At 31.1% G+C, this 23846-nt stretch overlaps 2 protein-coding genes across 3 annotated transcripts; both read right to left on the bottom strand.

Annotated features, from left to right (window-relative positions):
• Positions 1–572: 572 nt before the first annotated feature.
• LOC107945170 (hexokinase-3) lies at positions 573–4887 on the bottom strand. 2 transcript variants are annotated; one of them, XM_016879050.2, is made up of 9 exons: positions 4160–4887; positions 2793–2940; positions 2524–2697; positions 2200–2274; positions 1695–1850; positions 1491–1589; positions 1284–1411; positions 1122–1203; positions 573–1047 (listed from the first exon to the last, which is right to left on the bottom strand). In XM_016879050.2, the coding sequence occupies exons 1-9, from the start codon at positions 4429–4431 to the stop codon at positions 667–669; spliced, it is 1515 nt and encodes a 504-aa protein (XP_016734539.1). In that variant the 5' UTR covers positions 4432–4887; the 3' UTR covers positions 573–666. The 2 variants fall into 2 exon arrangements, with proteins under 2 accessions (XP_016734539.1, XP_016734531.1); XM_016879042.2 differs by having other exon boundaries at positions 1695–1853; positions 4160–4862.
• Positions 4888–16139: 11252 nt separating this feature from the next.
• On the bottom strand, positions 16140–23629 carry LOC107945186 (uncharacterized). Its single transcript, XM_016879061.2, has 11 exons — positions 21202–23629; positions 20465–20704; positions 19950–20079; positions 19713–19865; positions 19360–19604; positions 19204–19273; positions 18522–18728; positions 18140–18375; positions 17853–17931; positions 17632–17769; positions 16140–16870 (listed from the first exon to the last, which is right to left on the bottom strand). The coding sequence occupies exons 1-11, from the start codon at positions 23367–23369 to the stop codon at positions 16673–16675; spliced, it is 3864 nt and encodes a 1287-aa protein (XP_016734550.2). The 5' UTR covers positions 23370–23629; the 3' UTR covers positions 16140–16672.
• Positions 23630–23846: the final 217 nt, after the last annotated feature.

The following is a 23846-nucleotide window of genomic DNA, read 5'->3' as shown; positions in this document are numbered from 1 at the left end:
TTATTAAAATTATTCGAAAGTTTTTGTTCAAGTTATAAAAATATCAATGAGGCCCCTGCATTAGTAATCAAATTATATTTTGCCCCATTTATTAAAAATCTACGTAGCATTAGATCAAAGAACAAACTAATCCTTTTTGTTAAAAACTTCATTATTAAAAACTTACATGTGATGTGCCACATGCATCTCGTGTTGATATACAAAGATTAATTTTTAACAAAATAACTTTCATGCATAAATTAATTTATCCATGAAAAATACAAAATACAATCAACCTCGTAATAGAAAACCTACATATTACTTTTTTACCCTTTTGGAAACACAAATTTCTCATGTACTAATTATAAAAAAATAATGGGGAAAAAACTTGAATGAACATGGATTAAACCCATGATTCACCAAACTTTACATCATGATATTTAAGTGAAACATTTTTTTAATTGCCAAAAAAAATTATATTAATTTTCCCAATTAATATATAAGCATAATTTTTTCAAATATCCATATCATAAAAATATACAATTAACCTTGAAAAAATAATAATAATTTGGGATACAATTGAACAAAGTGGGGAACAAACCTTTTCTTTTTAAATATATTGAAAAGATATGATATTGATTTCCACATTTACAGGGACTATATCTATATATGTATATGAACATATATTTATATCAATTGTATTTTATTGACATTTTCCGATGAATGTGAAGCCGCGAGTAGAGCCGCTCCAGTCCCCGACCCGTCTTCCGTTACGATAACAACAACGTGCCGTGCAATATCTTCTCCCAATATTTCGTTCAACGCTTCGTGCAAGTACTCTCGAAACATTGTGTATTGTGTGTATAAACTTCCCTCGACCGCCACCGCCGTTCTTCGCATCTTGATATCGCTTCTACTTCTTCCGCCCGTGATGCCACCGCTTCCGTCCCGGCCGATCTTTTTCAAGATCCCAACGATGCCAGCTGCTGCCAGACGAGCGGCTCTCCGAGTTACCACGTCGCATATCTTCACGACGAGCTTCCTGGCCTTCAAGGGAATGTCCGGGATCTGAAAAGAGAAAGACGTTAAGTGTAAAAAACCGGAAAAAAACCAAACACAAAGGGCATTGGGAGTCAGATTACATCAAGAACGTCTTTTAAGATTCTTTCAACTTGTGTTAATTCGGGGGAGTCGTCTTCGTGCATTGCAGCCATTAATGGTGTCCTGAAATCAGATATGGGACTCGATAAATTCGATAAACAGGAAAAGAACACGACATGACAAAATATTACACGGAAGCATACCTTAAGGTGAAAGGCAAATATAACCTGGAAGAAACCGGTCCAAAAACATCCGACTCTTCTGACATCCTTAAAATCACTCTCCTAACAATGTCACCCAAATACATGCCTGATATCATTTTCTCAAAGCCCTGAAAAAAGTTTCAAGAAATTCAAATCCGGTCCACCATTATTATCGATTTAAAAACATATCTATAGACATAACCCTACCTGATCGTTCGGATTAGGACTCTCGGCATCCAATTCGATATCATACGAAGTTCTTGGTAAATGAGATGACCAAAAATTCCCCCATTCCATATTGACAACCTTATCATGAGATAAAAACAAAATAACATGAATTCATGATATATGAAATCGACTACATATGAATATAAAGTAAAATATAAAAAAAAACCCCAAAAGAACGGATACCATGCCACCGGAAGTTGTAAGAAGTCCTTGGCACTTAATGATAGCATCAGTCCGTTCCCAGTAGCAGGCATTCGTACCTGTCCCAATTATCACTGCAGCAACAGTGTCTGCATCATGATAATGTCCGAGAGCTAATGTTCCAACAGTATCATTCACCTGCTTAAGAAATCCATGAAATTTATCCAAACATGTAACTAAGATATATATATCCACACACAAATGTGTATATATTTCAAAAGCTAACTCGGTTTATTACTTTTCTCAAACAAAATCCATAGATATCAAACAAAATCTACTATGAATCGGACCAAAATCCTGATTTTGAATGACTAAGCTGTAAATCATGCCTACAACCATGCCCACTAAAATCGAGAAAAGCATGCGTACGCTAAGGAACAAGGTGTTAGAAATATCATCAAGCATCATGCCATTCTTTATTTCTCGGTAGTTACCTTAAGATCGAGAAACGTATAAATTAAACCTACATCGAAGATTTAGAGCTCACCAGCACAGAAACTCGCATATTTAAACCTTTCCGGGTCAGTGCTTGTTGTAAAGCTCCAGCAACCTCTTTTTCGACCTACAAAAACATAAGTTCCAACTTTGTTACTCAAACTCAGGTACGAGTATTCTATAAAGATGTTTCTAACATGGGAAGTTCAATTCTTTTCTAAGTTTCCCATGTAGTTGGAAGGGTTATTTCTCACGAACCGTATCATCGTACCCATATCCGGATATGGGCCGGGTATGATTACTTCAAGAAAAATGAAAATGCGGACTAACATAGTTTTGTAAAAGCACTTATACACAAAAAATACGAAACACTAACCATGTCTCTAATTGCGAATCCTTTCGTCCATTTTATTAAAACCCCCGACGAGACAGATGTCTGTTTAACCGGAAAAGAGAATGTAAACCCGAGTAGTTTCGTGATCGGAGATTGCACAGAATCATTTTTTTCGACAAATTGATACAACGATGAAGCTATAAAATCAAAAAGGTCCTGCACAAAAGTGAAACACATTACTACATTCCGGTCGACAATAATACCATTTCATATGTTTCTTGAGTACTGGCATCTTGGGAACTTTTAGTTACCTCACTTCTGCCAGTCATCAACTGCTCGGGAATGGGTTGTTGCTCAACATCTGGATCCAAATCGGATCTTTGACCTCCTAGTTCAACCCGTAAGACCCTAAAATTAGTACCTCCAAGATCTAGAGCATAAAAAATTCCTTTCTCACTCCTGACGAAAAAAATAAGTACTTCTTTTACTAACACGACTTAAGAAAGAAAAAGAGATAAATATATATAAAAGAATGCACGACCGGATTAACATGTAAAGCCCAATAAAGGCAAATCATCATCAAACCAGCACATCTAAAATCCCATGATGAAACAGAAATTTCTAATTTTAATCAGAAAAAGAAATGCTAGTTCCATTCCCTTCATTCTTTTTTATCATTCATGAAGCTCGGAACGGATTTGATCTGCTATTGTAATTTAAGTACGTTAATACCTCGAATAGTTCTTTATACCGTTAGATGCCAACAATGTGGAATAGAAGCCAACAGTCTCAAATATATATATATATGAGCAATGCCTCAATAACAAAACCTATAAAAACACAATCTTTAATCTCACCAAAAATCTACAAATTATAATAATAAAAAGGAGCAATGCACCAATGACTGAAATTAATAAACCCTATTTTTCAAAAGGAAATAAGCATATACAATCACAAATATATATATGAGCAATGCATCAATAGCCAAACCTATAAAAATCCAATCTTTAATCTCACCATAAATCTACAAAAATATAATAAAAAATTGTAGCAATGAACCAAATCCAAAGCAACAAAAACTTGTAAAAATGGGTGATTTTTATTAGTACAGTCCAACAGGCATACACAATCTCAAATATATATATATGAACAATGCATCAATAGCAAAACCTATAAAAACCCAATCTTTAATCTCACCAAAAATCTACAAATTATAATATAAAAAAAAAGGAGCACTGCACCAATGAGTAAAATCAATAAACCCCATTTTTAATCTCAAGCAAGAAAAATAAAAGAATTTTTCAAAATTAGTACAGTCCAACAAGCATAGACAATCTCAAATGTACATATGAACAGTGCATCAATAACCAAACCTTTAAAAACCCAACCTTTAATCTCACCAGCAATGCACCAATGAGTAAAATCAATAAACCCCATTTTTAATCTTAAGCAAGAAAAGAAGAGAAATTTATAAAAGAATCAAAATTAGTACAGTCCAGCAAAGCACATACAATCTCAAATATATGTATATATGAACAATGCATCAATAGCCAGACCTATAAAAAACCAATCTTTAATCCCACCCAAAATCCACAAAAATATAATAAAAAATAGAGCAATGAACCAAATCCAAAGCAACAAAAAACCTTGTAAAAAAAATGGGTGCTTTTTTTATTACCCAGAAGGTAGATTATCAACAAAAGTGAGCAACATTTTGAGTTTGGATCCTCCTTCAGAAGCTAAACCAGCATGCATCTCAACAGCCATGGCATCCACCACTTGTTTTAATCTCCCAACTGTTGTTTCACAGCTTTCTTCCATTTCTTTTAAAACCCCAACCACTCTTTTCCACTTCCTTCTACTCCTTACTCTCCTCCCTACTACCAACGCCGCCACCGTACACGCCGCCACCGCCACCCCTACTGCCACCCCTAATACCACTTTTCCCATCAATGAAAAATTGAAAACAAAGACTTAACTACCCTATTATTAACCTTGCTCCATCGGAACAAAAAAAAAACAATCTTTTTTTTGTTTCTTTTTAAGCTTTCGATCAATCCCAACTGTTAAAACGCCGCCGTTTTGACATCTGGGTCTTCTTCAACCTCTCTTCCTTGTCGATTTTCTTCACTAAAAAAAACCCAGAAATTTTAAAAAATGAAATATTTTGCCTTTGGATGGTTAAATTCACAATTTTCCAATTAATTTTTTCACAAAAATTAAAAAAAAAAAGAATTCTTTTCGTTTTCAAGAAGATGACTTGCTTGAAAATAAAAATAAAAAACTTTAAAAGAGAAAGCTTTTTAAACAGAGACTGAAATGAAAAAAAATATATATGGAAATGTAATTTTTTTTTTAAATTTTTTCAAGGGTCTGCTATTAGAGTAAAATTTGGAAAGCGAAGGGTACTTATATAGGAATTAAAATGACAGATTTGGGCTTGGGGGTTTTCTAAAATGACGGATTTGTTAAATAGGGGATAATTATTTTACCGACGAAAAGAATTTGATTTTAATTTCGGTGGTTTTCCTAGGTCAAATTGTATAAAAGGTTTTTGTATTGTTTATTTTTTATCAATTTAGTCCTTTTTGCTATAATTTGATTTTTTTTAGTGTTTTACCATTGAAATAGGTTTAATTATCAACTTTGTCATTTTATTTTTTTAATATTGAGAAGTTAGTCTATCTATTTTATTTTTTTTAATTTGGTCCTCGTATTTTACAAAAAAAAAAAGATAAATTAATCCAATTAGATAATATTATTAAACATTGTCGTTAAACCGCTGACTTAAAAATAATTAATTCAAATTACTCATATTCACGTAATTAAAAAAAATCAATAATTTAGTAATTTATATGCAACGGACTAACAAAAACCAACAGTTTAAATGAATTTGTTTACAAACAATTGGACTAACTTCTTGAATCAAAATCTGAAAATTTAAAGTAGAAAGATTAATTTATCAGTTTTAATAAAGTAGAGGGATGAAAATCATAATTATACCTTTGAAATATGCATTTTCAATCTTGAATCCGTCGTCGTTTTTTGGTTAATTTTATCAAATGATTTGATGTATTTTTTTCCTTTTTTCTTTTATAAATTTACAATCAATTTGTCCGACCGGAAATAAAATGTCAAGTTGCAGACATCATATCATCACATGCTTACGAATAATAAACAATCAAATTATTTGATGAAAATTAACCAAAAATTTGGTCTTGAGATTGAAAAAACATATTTTAAAAAAAAAACAAAGGATTATAAATATCGAACTATAGTATATAGATTAAATGCAGTAAAAATGTATAATACATATACTTTATTTATAAAACTGAACCTTTTTTCGGTAAAAGTACTATGAAAATTTTTGTACCAATAGTTACCCTTTTTAGTAAAACAATAAGTGAACTAATCATTGTATGTCATATCAAAGAGTAAACCAACCATTCCTGTTAAAATTTTACTATTAAAAACTAGCGTGATTGACTAGTGTTAATGTACAAGTACCATTTTCTAATAATAGAAATGGAAAATATTTTTAACAAACTGATCAGTTTGCTCTTTGATTTGACGTACAGAGACTAATTTACTTATTTTCTAAATAAGAGAATAAATTATAATTTAATTCTTAATAGAAAGGCCCTGTAATTTTACCATTTTTTCTAATGTTAATGAGAATTTTGACTTTTTGTCTGGGTTTTTTGGCTAAAACAAGATTGCCCATTAAAGTTGATGATAATTACGGTTAGGGGCGGGGGGGGGAATGATGACGTGGACGTTGTGCTTTTTTATAAAAAAATAACAATAAAAAATGGTCGGTCGGCTTAAGTTTTGAAAGGCGGAATTTGATTGGCTTTGACTGATTTGATTAAGACATTTTCAGCATGTTTTTGTTTTAGCTCTCTTTTATTAGTGGAGACGTGAATCACTCGTATTTATTAAAGTAAATTTAATCATAATTAATATTGGGTCAAAATATGTCATAAGTCCTTCTACTTTTCATAAATTTAAAATTTAGTCTTTATACTTTTATTTTTAAGGATTTAGTCTCTTTACTTTTTAAGATTTTAAAAATCAGGTCCAGTTATTAACAAATAAAAAATATTCACTTTATAGCAATGTAACTAGAAAAATGTGACGTTGTAATGAACCTGAATTTAACAAAATAAATTTAAAAATAAAATGTACAATGACTAAATTCTAGATTTACAAATAGTACGATAACTTATAGCATATTTTAACCTTTGTGTTTTATAGTTTTTAAAGTATTTTTTAAATTTTTCTTAAATATGTGGTTTAAATATAAATATAAGATTATTAATAGGAATGTTACCTTTCGTTAATCGTATAACCAAGTTTAATTGTGCCGACACAGGACCTGGCGGGAGTTCGGTCTTCTGAAATGAAAAATTTTAGTTTTGATCTTTTAAAATTTATAAAATATTAAAATGGTACATGATAAATTTACATTTTTTCAAAAGATAAAATTATAAAGGTATAAACTATTAAAATGGTGAAATTACATTTTAACTTTCATAAAAATATATAACTAAAATTCTACCCTCCAAGAAAATTTTTTTGCTTCACCCCCATGAGTGTAATATCAACGTCGCTTGTTTATTTGGTACGTTAGTTGATAATGTGAGATTTGTGATAATTTTACGTTCGTTCTTAATGATTTTGGTCTATTCCTTACTAAAATAAATAAATATCGATGTTGGGTTGAAGCCACGAATTTTGTGACAGGGGATCGAAATAAAATTAAAAAACTCTGAGGCAAAAGTTAACAATTTTGTATTAAAATAATTTGAATTGAAATTTAAAAATTTGATAAGGGCTCAAATTGTAATTTTCTTAATTATAAGAACTAAATCTCATTTTCATTGTTTTATTTTTTTTAGTGGAAATGTCATTAGAGAATGTTCAGCTACACACTAATTATGAAAGCAACTAGTGGTTTTTTTTTTAAATTTATTTCATTCCTATTATTTAATTTCTCTTATTTATTAAAATGAAACTAAAAGAAAAAAATTATATATTCCAACAAAAATTACAAAATTTATTATTTTTAAATGTTTTTTTAATTTCAAGTCCACACCTTCATTTAATAAACCCTAAAAATCTATTTTACTATTTTATTTATATTTTTGTTAAATTATGGTTTTGGCTCTTTTATTATGCTAAGATTCGAGATTTGGTCCTTATAGTTTAATTTGATATAATTTTATAATATCGCTAATTAACTCGACTAAAATTATTATGTGAATTTAAAAAAAAAACCATTCAACTCATCTTATTGATGTTACTTTTTTTTTGGTCCTGGGACAATTATTTTTTAAAATCAATTTAATATTTTTTTTGAACAATTTCTTTATAAGTTCTGATCATATATGTTCTTTTTGGCATAATATCTAAAACTACTCATAGTCCTTTCCCAACCCATAAATAGGAGGATAATGTGCTTCAGCGTACTCGAACCCACATATTCTTATATTGGCAACAATGCTCATACCAATCGAGTTAAGATTCAATCAGCTAATAATATTAATAAATTGAATTAACTGATGAAATTATATATATATATATGTGAACTAAAATCCCTTAACCACAATAACGAAATTAAAATACTAATAAACATTTAACTACTTAATTGGTACTAAAATGTGAACCAATCAAACAAGTGAGTGCTCTCGTAAATTCAAACTTCTAATCCAATATTTTAATCATAAGACTAAGACTTGTGTGTCAAATTGATTGAATTGACTATAATTTCGTGGCGTAAAGAAAAGGGATTGCTTTCAATTTGACTTAGTCAATCTATATCTCTCCCTATATCCAATAACCACAAATAATTAAATACATGTTTAAAATAACTAAAATGTAGAATTCGTATAAAAAAAATAGTCGATTGAGTCTTAATTCGATCGGAATCGATATTATTGTCAGTGCAGAAGGATGTGGGTTCGAGTGTGCTGAACTAAATTACCCTACTATTTAAAGATTGAGAAAGAGTTATGGGTAGCTCTGAGCATTGTATAAAAAATAACAGATCGTCTGTGAATAGTACAGCTCGAATTTAGACATTCATTATTCAGATCTAATTCACTATTCCTGGTAATAAATTAAGATTTTCAAATCTACTATTGAAATCCATTTATTTATTCAAAATTAAAAAACATTTTGACTTTGTTAAGATTACATGCTTTGTTAGAATAGCACTGTAAATTAGTGTTCCAATTTCAATGGACAACCTGTCCCATTGACAAACATGTTGAAATTCAATGGTGCTATGAAGCAATTTGTCGGAAACATAAACTACATTATGCCTAAAATATTGTTAGTTATGAACCAACCCACCAAACATTCACTTTATGGTGAATTCAGTTGAAAGATTAAAATTTTGTTTTAGAAGTTTAAAAATAAAACGGTATAATAACATATATAGTCCTTAACGTTTATTTATTTTATCATTTTGATCATTACCCTTTAAATTTTAGTCGATTTCAATTTTTTTAAATGAAAAGCTTGATTGGATCGTTAAAATTTAAATGACACTAATGTGGCAACTCGTGTGACAGTCTACATGTACTTTAAAAAAAGTAAAAGAAAAATCTAGATTTACTCTAGTACATGTTTGAATATATTTCGATTTTTAATCTATTGTGCATTGTATTGAGTTAATTCTAATTATAATTGATCGAACATATAGTATTTATGATTTGTACTGTATAAGCACGATGAGATTTAAATCTAAAGAGAACTCATACACGATTTACTTAACGTGAGACTCGAACACAAAATTATAACGTTTATAAAGTATCGACTTAGATCTTAAAATTTTAAAACCTCAACCAATAAAAGTATCATGAAAGCCTATGTATTAAGAGTTAGATTACATTTTAACCCTTCTATGTTATATTAGACTTTTAAAAAAAATATTACATAAGCACTTTATACATTTAAAATTGCCCAAAAAAGGGCAAGGGCATTTTAAGTAAAATGAGAAAGGAAAGTAAAATTCCCAAATGTCATCAACCAATACCAAAAAAACAAAAAAAACCCCAAAATCATTCAAAAGCCTGAAAAAGTCCCACACAAAATCTAGGAGGACCCAATTGCCATTAATTACAAAGAGAAGGGCAAAACAGTAAACAATAAAGGGGAAAAAAGAGGACCCTTCAAAAGGGAAAGGTAGCCCCAAAAAAAGAATTAAATTTTTTTAAATAAAACGGCGACGGTAGCTGCGTATTTGTTCCGTACAAAAAAATGACAGCTGTCTCCCGCTAATTCCAGCTGTGTTTCAACAACAACAAAATAAAAAAGCTGTAAAACTGTACCATCCAATTTGTGTTTTTAACCTTTTGTTATTTAATTTTACATTTGCTGTCATTTATTGTTTTTTATTTTTATTTTCACAGTATACAGTTAATTAAAGGCTGTCAACCAATGAGAAATATTTCTGTGTTTTCCAAAAAAACTAAAATAAAAATATTGGGTTTATGTTTTCAATAAGACAATAATTTATTAGGTTTAAAATAAATGTAATAAAAACGTTCATTTTAAACATGTTTTTCCTCTTAACAATCTCGTTATAGCGTTGAGATTAGATATTATGGAGTAAGATAAAAAGAAAGTTAGACGCACTGCACTACTCATAGTACATTTCAGCACACTCGAATCCACTCTTTTGGATTGACAATAATACTCATATCAATCGAGTTAAGACTCAATAGAATAGTTTTAAACATGTTATAAATAAGACGTGAAAAATATAAATTAATATGTTATAAATGTTGCCTTTCAACAAAGCAACAATTTTTTCTTCTTTTAATGAAAAAAGCAACATGTTTATGGAGTTTTGGAAACCAATTTTTATATTGTTCTTTTTTCATAACAAGAAAATAATTTATAAATTCGGACTAATTGATTTGAATTTAATTAAATAAATTATTAAAATTTTATAAGATTTAATCATTTAAAAATAAAAAAATAGAAAACGAGTTTTGTATGTTAATTATTGTATTTAAAAAAATTAATCTTAATCCTATAAACTCTACTGAATAATTATTTTTATTATGATTTTATGTTCATATAAAATTTAATAAATTAACCATTTTTGTATGTTAATTATTGCATTTATTTGTAATTTATTTTTTGAACTTTTCAAGGAAAAAAACATTAATTGAAGTTGATCGTACTACGGCGATACATCACACATATACAGCTTCCACTTACCAGACTCCAATATATCGCGCGATATTATGAAATACTGTTAGGAGACTGAGAAATTGATCTGGACCTTAGATTTAATGTCAGATTCGATTGATTGATCTTGACCGTACAATTCGTTTTTGATGTTTTAAAGCAAGTTGACTTGACTAGACAAGAGAAGAGGTCGTCGTTTTAAAAAATAATAATTAATTTTACACACGTGCGTTAATTCTTTTTCATTTTATGGACTATTTTCCATTGCATCAGTGTTATAAGACCAATTTTTTATGTGTTGGGACAGGACGTTAAATATTGTTTAACTCGCGAATTCATCGTGGTGGTTGGTATTTATTATATCCTTCCGTTACGTGGACACATGTCAGTATCAGCAGCAGTGTTGAACTCTTTGTTGATTTCGTTTAAAATAGTATTGTACTTGATTACCCGCTTTGATTAATGAGCCATTAATCTTTTGTGCTCTCGATCATTTGTTCTCACCTCTTAAAATTGATTAGACACCCACTTTTTAGGTGTGAACACGTTTTTAAAGTCACGAGGGGTTTATTCAAACATAACGACCTTGAACGGATTGAATGAATAATGAAATGGGTCTAGTGGTACATTTCATTCACGCATTAGATAATGATAACTTTATTCATAATAACTTGTCACTTCACACTAATAAACAATGGGATCTCTCCTATAAATATTCTGGTTAGCGATGAAGACCGGATCAATTTTTTGGCACTCTAAAGCTACTCTAAGCAATTATCTTCTCAATTGGCCTGCCTTCTTGTCATTGTTTCGACTTTTGGTCTTTTTAGGTGAATCGACCTCCACAACACTACATTGATTTGCTCCTTGTTCCTTCTTGTCCTCCTTTCTTGTTGTACACTTTATCAACAATTGATGCAGTGAATATGGGTAAAAAATTATCTCAGATTTAGAATGACGCTATCCATGACCTCCTTAATAAAAATAACTGAAAAATGTATCTTTTTATGAATTGGCATAGATGGTTAAATACTGCTTAACTCGCGTATTGATCATGTTAGTTGGTACTGAAATAGTATTGGCCTATATGTAATGTATTGGTTTTCAATTATTCAAGCTAAAATTTCAATGTGTTTTGATCATGGTTGTTAAAACTAAATCAAATCGATTAGTTACGTCGAGAATCAATGGTCTATGGGGTGACAGTAAGAACCTAACAAGGACTCCAACCCTCCTAAAAGGATAAATTTAACTTCTGGCCTTTTAAAATTTCACTCAAGTTAGTACATAGTAATATTGTACATTGCTCTCTAAAAATAATTAATCAAATTAAAAAATATATATTTAAAATATTATTATCAAATCCTAATGATGTGGTCCAAAATAATAATTTATTCAGTATAAATATAGAAAATTAAAGCAGTTAGTAACATAATTAATGTCTAAAAACCTAACAAACATGAAGAATATGGTCCAATCAATCATGGCTACTTTTTTTTTAAATAATAAAATTTGAAAAATAAAAACACATTGTAATATAATATAATATAATATAATATAATATATACTTGATTAATTTCCCCTCCTAAAATGTGGTTTGACAATCTCTCACTTGTCAAGTCACAAATAAATATAGTTAAATTTAATAAAATTATTACCCATTTCTAATTTAATAGTGAATAAAAAATTGGGAAAATTACATCAAATTATCAGTAAATTTATATTTTAGTTATTTAATTTTAAAAAAGTTATTAAACTATTCGAAAGTTTTCATTAAAATCATTGAGTTGTTAAAATTGTCGTTGTATGACCTTCTTCATTCATACCACCGGCACCAATTGAAACCTCTCATTTCCTTCCTATTCTATAATTTAGTTTATTTTTTTCATAAAATAACTCTGAAGGTCACGAATCTATGTGCCAAAATCCGAACATTTTTTTCACCTATCTTCGACATTTACCGTCAGATCGGCTTAGATCTTAAGTACTGTTCATCAAAAAAAAAATAATCCCAATGACTTAATCATGAAAACTTCTAAATAGTTCAACGGCTATTTTATAATTTTTCAAAGTTGAATGATCAAATTATAAAATTATTAATAGTTCAGTAACTTTTAATATATTTTACTCTAAAAAATCATGTTTTATATAATTGTATTTAAAAATATATTTAAAAATAGTGAACTTTTAATATATAATATTTTTAAAAGATAATGATGGAAAGAGGGTTTAAAATAGAAAAAGTTGGTGACCAAAAGTGCACATTTAGTAGCCAGATTTGTGTAGATCTTAAAATTTCAAAGGGCTTTTTTAAATTCCATTTTGGCTTCACATATTGTCAAGTCCCTCTCACATTCATTACAAATAGTGGTATATATATATATAATGCATGGCATTTTCATGGCCATGCAATGCACCAATTTTTTTTGTTTTTTTTAAAAGGGTCTAAAGATGAATTAACAACTTCTGATTATGATGAATATTTGGTCGGTTCGGTTTTTTTTTTAATTTTACAAAATAAATAAATCAAATAAAATCGAAGTCAAACTTAAAATATATTAACGAACAATCAAATTTAACAGGCTCAATAAATTATTTTAATTTTTTTGTTCGGGTCGAGTTGATTAATGTTAGTTGAATTGTCGAATGTTAAAAGAAATTAATATAAATTATTCGATTTTAATAAAGTGTCAAACACATTATGCTCAAATTTAAGATTTTAAAGTTCTCGAAAACCTTATCAAAATTTTAAACATGTTTTAAGAATTAATTAATTAATTAGTTAAGTCTTTTTAATAAATAATTTTAATTTAATCTAAATATATATTTAAACAGGAAAACAAATTTTTAATTGAAAAATTTTATAATTTATTATAGTATGTCGGCAAAACCTTGTAAAACCGTTAACAAGGGTTGTAGATTTGAATACCATTTATTCGATTAAATAAAATAAGAATTAAATAATTTTATAATTTAATCGATTTAAAATATTTCTTTGAATCAATATCTTAATTAATCTCGGTTAAATTGGTTTGACGAATTAATTTGATTCCATTTAAATAATTTTAGGATAATTTAATCGGTTCGATAATTAATTCTGGGTAAGTTTATATCAGTAGTCACCTAACTATGTTTCTTTTTCTTTTTGGTCGCTCAATTATAAAAAGTTACAAAATAGTCATTTAACTATTCACTTTTGTCTTTTTTAATCACCAGCTGGCTGATGTAAAAACGAAAATACTCAAAAATCCTAGATAGTTAGGTGATAAAAAACACAAATTAAATAATTAAATGACTATTTTGTAATTTTTTATAACTGAATTACTATTAATATAATATATTTATTTTTTACGAAAAAATGGAAATAAATTATGAAACTCTAGTAAGGACCAGAATGCATGAAGCTCCATTGTTTTTAAAAAAAAAATATATATTATTATAATTTAGAAAACATGATTTGATTTAATTTCTCAAAGTCCAACTGTAAATCATTACATCCCTCAAAGTGTCAGCCAGCAAAGCCAACCTGGAAAATCGTTAATATATATATTAAAATAAATTATATAAAAAAAAGAAAAATACCTGAGAAATATTCTTTTTATCTCTCGCAACTCACAACTTCTCACGGTAACTTATTTTAACTTTTTTCACCCCGAGATTAGAAACAGTAAATATTTACATTTTTGGTTCCACTTGTAGTTGTTAACAATATAGTTGAAATCGGACTGATCGGTTGGATTACAAATTGTTCGATATATCCATTTATGAGTAAATTGTTAAAAATTGGTAAAAATAGAATTAAAAAAAAAAGTGGTTGAATTAATTTAAAAAATAAATATTTTAATAATAAATTAAATATAATAAAGATATTTAAAAAACAACTAATAAGATAATTTCAATTGACATATACTACGTTTGTATTTGATTTTATTTATTTATTTATTTAATAATTTAAATTTTACTTCTTTTGTCCCAGCTTAGATGGGACCACCGTAGGTTAATGCATGACACGTGTATTTTTCCTGCTTTGACAGCTCATCCCCTCTGCCTCTGATATATTATAATTTTTAAAAATATTTTTATAATTATGTGTTTCCGGTTTTGCCCCTGCGCTCTTTCTCTCTAGTCTTTAAGTCTTTGGTGCAGAGTCGTTCACGTTTTTCCGCGTGCAACGTCGGATTCTACTTTTTGACATGATGTAGTCACGTGACTCGTACACGTCATTTCCTTCACTTTTTTTTAATTATAAATTTTATTTTAAATCTCGTTTATTTTCTTTCGCAAATTGTATAGTTGACGGAATAATCAAACCGTTTCACACATGTGTACTTTATTCTAACGAATAAGAACTAGTTTTTAACGCAACCCATAAATAGGAGGATAATGCGCTTCAGCATATTCGAACTCACTCCCTTCTGTATTAACAATAATACCCATGTCAATCAAGCTAAGACTTAATCGACTTCTATTGACTTATAAATGTTACTAATCTAATATATATATATTTAACACTTAAACGTACAATTACACTAACCGGAAGATTTGTTTAATTTAAATATATTTTGACGTGACTCCATTAGAATAATTTAAAGTTTGAAGACTAATTTAAAATTTAAAAACTTTTAACACAGTTAACTCGGAATTAAATTACACTAAAATGATCTAGTCTCATGATGTGATTATTCTAATCATTACTATATTATAGCACTGTTGATTTTTTTGGGTTTAATTATTTTAATAAATTTTATGTAAAAATAAATATCTTTTAATAATATTTATTTTTTAAATAAAATAAATTTTTAATTGTTTTTAAATTGACTTGTGACACTAATCCAATAAAATATATAAATATAACATAGATAAACCCTGCACAAAATATCAATTCTAGTTAATACACTATACAAAATATGATATAACAATATTGAAGGTAGAAGTAGCACGAAGGGAGACTCAGATTGCATTTTGTCCCATCTACTAAAAAAAATAGACAACTTAGTCTCAGTACATTATATCAAAGAATAAACTAATCATTCTGTTTAAAATTTTATTCAATTCTACTGTTAAAAACTGGTCTCTACATGTCTACATAAAATATAGGTGACACGATACTTGTCACTATCTAATCATTTCATTAGCCACGTCAATTTTTAACAACACAATTAGATGTTAACAAAAAAAACCATTTGTTCTTTGTTCTAATAGAAAGAGATAAATATATCTATTTTTTTAATAGAAAGAATAAAACATAATCTGACATCTAATATAAAGATGGACATGGTATATTTGATGAATTATTAATGTGTCAAAATTTATATAAAAACATATAATACATCAAAAATTATTACGAATAAAAAAACATAACATAAACATGATATGAATACACTACTAACAACAAAAAAAAAAAACAAAAAAACAAAAAAGAGAAGCAAAGCAATAATAGAAGATCAAAAGAGTTTACTCGTTCAAACTTTGATTTTTCAAATGGTGAAAAACAACTGTACACAATCAAAACATCTTTCATTTCAGAAGCTTCATCTCTTTTTCATAAACAAAGCAATTAAATCAAACAATCAATCAAGAAAATATGGTAAAATGTATTAACCTCCCCCCCCCCCCAAAACCAAAAAAAAAAAAAAAACTGCTCTCAAAATTAGGGAATATCAGCTTGAGGAAGAAAGCTGCAAAAACCCTTCAAAGCTTCCATGGTGTTTATGATGTCACCTGTACTATTTTTTTTTTTTGGTTTACTTGATAAGCAAGCAATGTCCTTGAAACGGAAAGGGCTTCTTTCAGATTTCAACTGTTCAACTTTGTTAGTTCATATTTAAATCCATTGATATAGTGTTAAAGAAACCAACCATTCGGTAAGAGCACACACCTACTTCTTGATTACGGTCGGAGTAGATTCCGTTCTGTTGAGTTCTTAATCTGTATTGGAATCTGTTAGATATCTTGAGATTCTCTTCTAACGCAAGGCTCATAATTGTCAATAGAATCTGCTTGATTGAGTGGTTTCGGATGCTTTGGAGGTTGAGAAGCCGTACGATCTTCTGACCTCCCTCCAATGTTGCCTACTTCTATCTACTGAATAACTTTGAGCATCTGTTGTAGCGGCTCTGGATGTGGCTCCAGTACGTTTCTTTTGCACATTTCTCGACTCTTCTTCAAGATCGTACCTTGAGCGCTGCAAGAAGACGATGTTACAAGATTAAAGAACACACGCCATATTTTCTCGGTAACCCCAAGCAAAAAAGAAATAAAGTCCTGTTAACATTCACGTTTTCTTTTCTAAAAAATACGAGATAATCGGTCCTTAGATGGAACGGTTAGGTTTCCCGAGTATATAGAAACTTGAACAATACCAAATTCATTCGATGGTAGGACACATCAATTTATTTGAAGGAAAAATGAATTGGTGATCAAAAGGAAAGGACTATTTTTAATGTATTTGAAAGGTCCTTGAAGGATTATCTCCTCGTATCCACGTCCAGATATTAATAGGAAATGAATGTCAAACATTTAAATATGAAATCATGGCTAAGAAGACAATTCAATGTTTAGGTCAGGAGAAAGGCTATAGAACGGCAAACTATGCATTGCCTAGAATCCGCTATTGAGTGCCAATCGGAATAACTCATACTTCCGATGTTCTGCCTCTCTCTCTCTATATATAGACAAATATCTGTTCTTTCACTATTCCTTTTAAATCAAATCGATTCATGTATTCGGACACATCATAAAAGGAATTTGTGGCATACACAGGTCTGTCCCAAGATTGTTTGCCTTTTAAAGCATCCTCCTAAACCTTAAACCTTAAACCAATCAGTCACAAAATATCATCTAAGAGTACCTTGGTAATATATAGTTCCAAATACTGTAAACATAAATGTATCATATTGCACCTAAAGGAAGGCATAGATGTATCGGATAAAGGGTAACACATACCTTGATAGGGTCCGAAAGTATAGCATATGCCTCTCCAATTATCTTAAATAGTTTGTCAGCATCCTTGTAGGCCTCTTCTCTTATCTCCTTCCAAAGCCTATCATCTCCGTTTTCATGTCTTACAAGGGATTGAACAGCCTACACACACAAAAATAAAAATAAATCAGACAGATTGGCATCGAACTTTAAAAAATATGCATATAGCAGCATATATATGAAACCTTGTCAGGATGATGTCTAAGAGCAGATTTCCGATATGCCTTCTTAATTTCTGCTGCTGAAACAGATGGTTCGACCCCCCTGCCGTTACAATTAAAATAATCTGGTAAGGTTTAAACTTGAATATGAAATCTAAAATTAACTACCAAGATAAAAATATTTGAAAAGGTTTAAGGAAAAAGCAAAGAAATGAATATGATATTAAGACAAAGTGGCCTTGAGGATCCATGTTCGTATGAACTTTGATGATTTCCAAATGCCAATTATGATCACAAATGAATAAACTTACAAAATTAGATAGAAATCCAGAGGGACTTCCTTTTTGTCTTCTTCCTCGATTTCAGAAAGCCACAAACGAGCTTGTCTCAAGTCATTTGCAAAGTTCATTGGTCGGTCAGTTGTTCCAATTTGATTGGTCTTCGCCTCCATTTGCTTCATGAGAAGCGAAATAAATCTTTCAATATCACTGGCTGCTTGATCGTAGTCTCTAACCATCTCGTATAAAGTGGCTCGTCTAGATATTGCCTGCAAAAATGTGAAACCGCAAATATGTCACCAAACAAAAAATACCAATGGTCTTGCTGGAATTGAAATTTACATTTCTTAGTTCCATAAATCATTTTCATATTCCTATGTATGAGCATAAAGATAACATCAGTTTGCAGACAAACCTTCAAATAATTGCCGTTGAGTGCTATGGCAAGGCTACAATCAGCAATTGCATCAGTGATTTGACCCAGTGCTTTATACGCAGCAGCACGATTACAGAAACAAATAGCTGAAAAAGGCCGGGACTCCATATTGCCAGATAAAGCAGCAGTATAATGTTCAACAGCTTCCAAGTGTCTTCCCGATTGAAATGCTTTATTCCCTGCAGCCTGCAGATAAATGAAATAATTGCATTTGAGACCAAACCTTTTATCGATACACCGCAAAGTACACGAGACTTCTGAGTACTGGTTTTATACTTTGGGATAGCAATGGGGCAGTTTTTGGCACAATACAACTTTACAATATCCTCAATGAAAGCCAGTTCAACCAAGATAATCATATTTGGATACCATATCCCAACTCAAAAAATTGTTTATTATCTGTACCTGATCCGTTATGACCTGAAATTTTGTTTTTAAAATTCTGTTTTAATAGAAAGTTCATGAATAATTTACTTTTCAGTACACATAATTTCTATTAATGTCTCCAATGTGCACTGAAGTATAATTTTGTTAATGTTGTAAATATACTAGTGAATATAGTTTACCTATATCACCAGGTGAACAAAAGGACAATGACATGCATAGGTGTGCATAAACTAGAAAAGTTTCTTAGTGCAAAAATTATGTCAAGGAAAAATACCTTATGACTCAAGAGTTCGCGGACAGTAGCAGCCAATGGGATTGATGATTCTAGACTGTTGCTTCCATCCCTGGATAAACCCAAGAATGTGCACCAATCATTGTAGTACAGCACATAAATTAATATATTGAATGAGTGGAGGGCCGTGAAGTTTACCTATACATAGAGGACTGCAATTCCTCTTGCTTCTCCAGAAAAGCAATAGCCTCTTCAAGCTTTCCCAGATGAAAATAAGATTTGAAGATCATTCGACACCGCCAAACTCTAAAGGTCAAGTCCTTCAAGAAACTCGAACTATCCAGATTGGCTATTTGACCATTGCTATCAAATGATAAGGAATTCTTTTCAGCTGAATCAAATGTCTTCTCACACAGCTGAATTACCTCTTCGTATTTGCGAAGCTGCAAATAGAAAAATTGTTATTATAATTCCAACAATCTTCCTGAGACAATAAATGATCTACTTTCATGAGTTCTACATTTAGAAAAAGTTTACGGGAATAAACATACAATGAAAAGGGCTTCCGCTTTCATTTCAAGTAATTTTTCCGAGTACATGCTTATTTTCAAGGCTTCAGCAATTAGTTCCAAAGCACTCTCGCCACCATCAGATGTTCTTCTTTGCAAAAGTTCGGTAGATTGGTGCATGCATTCAGACACTTTCTGTCATAGAGGAACTCATCAGTCACATTATCATCACCTCAAATAAACCTACATTTAGTCATATGTGTGTATAACAATAAGCACCTGTGTCTTTTGTAGGCCATCAGAGGCTTCTAATGCAATTTTTCGGTCCACATAAACATCAGTTCCAGATTGCAAGCACTTCCTGAAGTATCGCATTGAGTTCTCAACTTCCCCAAGGGCAAGGTAGCAACTAGAAGGAAAAGAAAAAATCAAGCCAGGGTTAGGGGAGCTACGAGAAAGCCGATAACAAACATGAACCAAACTCATAACAGTTCACTGAAATGCAAATTAATTACAAAACCAACAGCCTAACAATGATAACTGGATAACAATGCAGAGCAATATTGGCTCCACAGAGAAATGTGTATGTAGGAAATGGAAAACATAGTCAGTAATCTGAAACAAATACTTATAAATTCTCATGCAACAAAGACTTAAAAAAAAAAATTTCAATCTTTAATAACTACAGTGTATATAAGGAATTTATAAAGTTGAAACGGAAATACAGAATTATACACAATTCCAGAGCAGCAGTGACTTAAATTAAAGAAAATGAAACAAATGAGGAGCCTTACTTAGCTGCTCTAAGTTGAACCCTTGAAAAGTTGGGATCTATTGCCATGGCCATCATGCAATCTCCTAGTGCATCTTTCATTCTTCCAAGAGACATTCGTGTAGCTGCACGGTTGCTATAGCACAGCATCAATGCTCGAAGGCAGCTTTTAGATGTCTCACTCTCAGGAATACAACTTATCCCTTGTGTATAATATTCCTCAGCTTTGGATGAATCTCCATTCGCATAGGCTTGGTTTCCCCTGGTATATACAAAATGGATTTATCAGTGGAGGTATCATCACCAAATTACAAGATGGACCAAGTATGATCTATGAGAAGGTAAAAGTACCATGGAGGCCCTTGTACTATATGTTAGATTGCATTTTATTCCCACTACTAAAAAAATTGACTAAATTAGTCCTATACATAAGATCAAAGAGCAAGCTAGTCCTTCTGTTAAAATTTTCATCCATTTTTATTGTTAAAAATTGGTCCCTGTCTGTCAAGATGAGGTATGCATGGCATGCCACATGTAATTATCTGGTTATTTCGTCAACCAAACCAGTTTTATCTTTGATCTAATGTACAGGGAGTAATTTGTCCAGTTTTTTAGTAGAGGGGGCAAAATGCAATTTGACTCCTAGTACACGGGCCTCCATGGTACTTTTACCTCTATGAGAACATACAAATTATTAATCTACTTGGAAACAATATGTTTTAAAAGAATGAAGGTAATTTATCAAAAACTAATAATAACCTTAATCGCCACTTTTCACATGATTCCTGAGCTGCAGTGCTTGCACCAGTCAAATTAGACTCATGCTTGATCTCCGGTCCTTTGTTCACCATAGAATTCCCTCCAACATTGCTTTGCAAAGTAGACAAATCTGTTTTTTGACCTTGTAGGGGAGATAAATGCACTGAAGCTCCAGGGTAAGGAGAAAACTGTGCAGAAGACGATGCACAAGGAATTCTCACATTTGAACCGGAATAAGGAGTATCAAAAGAAATTTTAGCCGAATTCTTCTTTCGGTGATAGCGTGTTGGTGATGATAGTTGACTTTGAGCTGAAGAAGATGCAGCAAAGGTGAAGTCACACCCACTTATATGTTCTGAATTAGAAGTGGAAGAAAAGTACATCTGAGTGTCACTATCTTGCCTCTCGATATTCAATCTCGAAGTGACTTCCTTTTCAGCTGAACTAAGAGCAATATCACTGTTATCATCTATCTCCTCAACTGCAGATATAAAGCTTTCAGTTTCAGCCCCTGATACAGAATCTTCTTGAGGAGCTTTGGTAGCAACAGCTTTATTGAAAACATCTCCATAACCCTCCATTTTTATTTCATCTTTCTCACTTCCTTTTATATCCATATGTTGTGTTGCAGTAACCAGATCCTCATCTATTGCATCATTGGGAACTACTGGTTGTGACTCATCCGAAGCTACGGAAGATTCTCTTGAACATCGAGTATCAGCTAGGGTTTCTTGATATGGTGAGACATCCATTGGTGAATACTCCGAAGCATCTGCATTATCCCGAGCACCAGTTTTACTAGAAACAAAATCTGGTCCATGCCATAGCTGGACTGGTGTAGATTGCTTCAACTTTCCTTTCCTTTTCTTGACTTTTGTGGTTTTACTGGTTTCTTTCTTTGCACTAAATTCTAATTTTTTATTTAATCCAAAGAACATATTTGCCTGTGAATGAGGAGTTTTGAATTCTACAAAGGGTGAATATATAGTATCTTGTTTGGCCGTAAAACCAAACCCATCCTTCTTTTCTGGTTTACTAGAAGTCGAGCCAAAGGAATTTGCACCAGGCTGGAAATGCATTGTAGTAGATGAAAACAGAGTTGATGATGCTGCAGCTTCACCAGGTCTAATATCACTTGGATACAAACCCGATGTTGCTGCCTGGAAAACAGATTCTTTATGTAGAGAATTACTGAACTCTTCGAGCTTCTTATCATCCAACTTTTCAGTTCGTACATCATTTCCAAATATTTGTGAAGAAGAAAATCCCTTGTCAGTTTGAGCAGTAGAATCTCCCGAAACACTCTTAATATTCAATTTCCTCTCCATCTCAGTTGACAATACCTTCTCTCTTTCCCCACCAAGATGACCAGACTTTTCACCCGTCTTCTCATTCGTTTTACTATCATCGGACCCCTTTATATTCAAATTCTTGATCCTATCTTGAACAGCATCTGTTGAGCTTCCGACCAAAGAATCACTACCTTTTCCGCCCGTAAATACGAATACCTTCTTACTTCCATCAACAAAATCCTCACCGCCTTTAATATTCAACTTGCTCTGCAACTCATCCGGAAGTTTTCCAGTTTCCACACCTTCTCCAACATAACCACCTACATTGCTATCATTCACATTGCTCCAATTACCCTTGGAACCGTCCTCGATGTTCAACTTCCTTAACTCGTCCGGAAGCTTAAAAACTAAACTTTGATCACCTAAACCACAACTTTTCCCAATTCTCAAATTCCTCATTTCTTCCACAACTCCTCCCTCTAAATTCCCACCCGGGCCAGGAACACCGGACACAGGCCGAAATGGATTAAAACCCGGCCCTAACCGAGTTCCTAAATCGCCTGAAGATTTCAAATTATGGGAATTCAATTGCTTTCTAATTTTAACAAGCCTTGGCCTAGCAAGGCCGGCCGATGGTCGTTGTGTGGACGGCGTATTGAAGCTAAAATCGGGATTATTCGGGTTGGAATCCGAAAACCCAGAATTAAAATCGCTTCCAAATCCAAAACTAGAAGATGGGTTCATCTTTTCTTGTGAAAATTTCGATTGAGAAACAGAAAAAGACCCAAATGAATTCAATGTAAAAGGACCAGAAGAAACCTGACCATTGGGGGTTGAATAAGAAGCTCCTCCGGGGTCTATTAACGCCGGCGACATGTCAACATAGGAGTCATCAAATCCAACGGCTATCAATCTGTTTTTGGATTGATGATCAGATTCCTTGATCGATCAAAAGGTAGCTGATTGATGGGATTTGCTTTTCTTTTTTTCTCTTTTTTTTTTCTTTTTAGATTTATACCATTGGATGAACGGAAATAAATGCAAATAATGCAAGGTCTAGAGAAAGAGAGGTCTTTTTCACAGTTTTCGAAAGAAGTTTTTTTTTTTTTTTCAATTTTTCATTTTTAAAGTTTGATTCTTTAATGTTGCTTTGAAAAAGCTTCCTTTTGTTTTCCCTTTGTTTTTTTTTTCCCTTTTTTATAATTATAATTAAATTGTAAAATTTTAATATCATTGTCTTAAAATTGCAAGATTTACAAATTACAGCCTTTGGGTGAAAATATTTTTAAAAAATAAATAAGAAAAAAAATGAAAAAAAGTACCTTTTTTTTAATTTCTTAAGATATTAAAGCA

This window comes from Gossypium hirsutum, chromosome D13 (assembly GCF_007990345.1).
Source record: "Gossypium hirsutum isolate 1008001.06 chromosome D13, Gossypium_hirsutum_v2.1, whole genome shotgun sequence".
Classification (NCBI taxonomy): Eukaryota; Viridiplantae; Streptophyta; class Magnoliopsida; order Malvales; family Malvaceae; genus Gossypium; species Gossypium hirsutum.
This window is presented reverse-complemented; position numbering and strand designations above follow the sequence as displayed.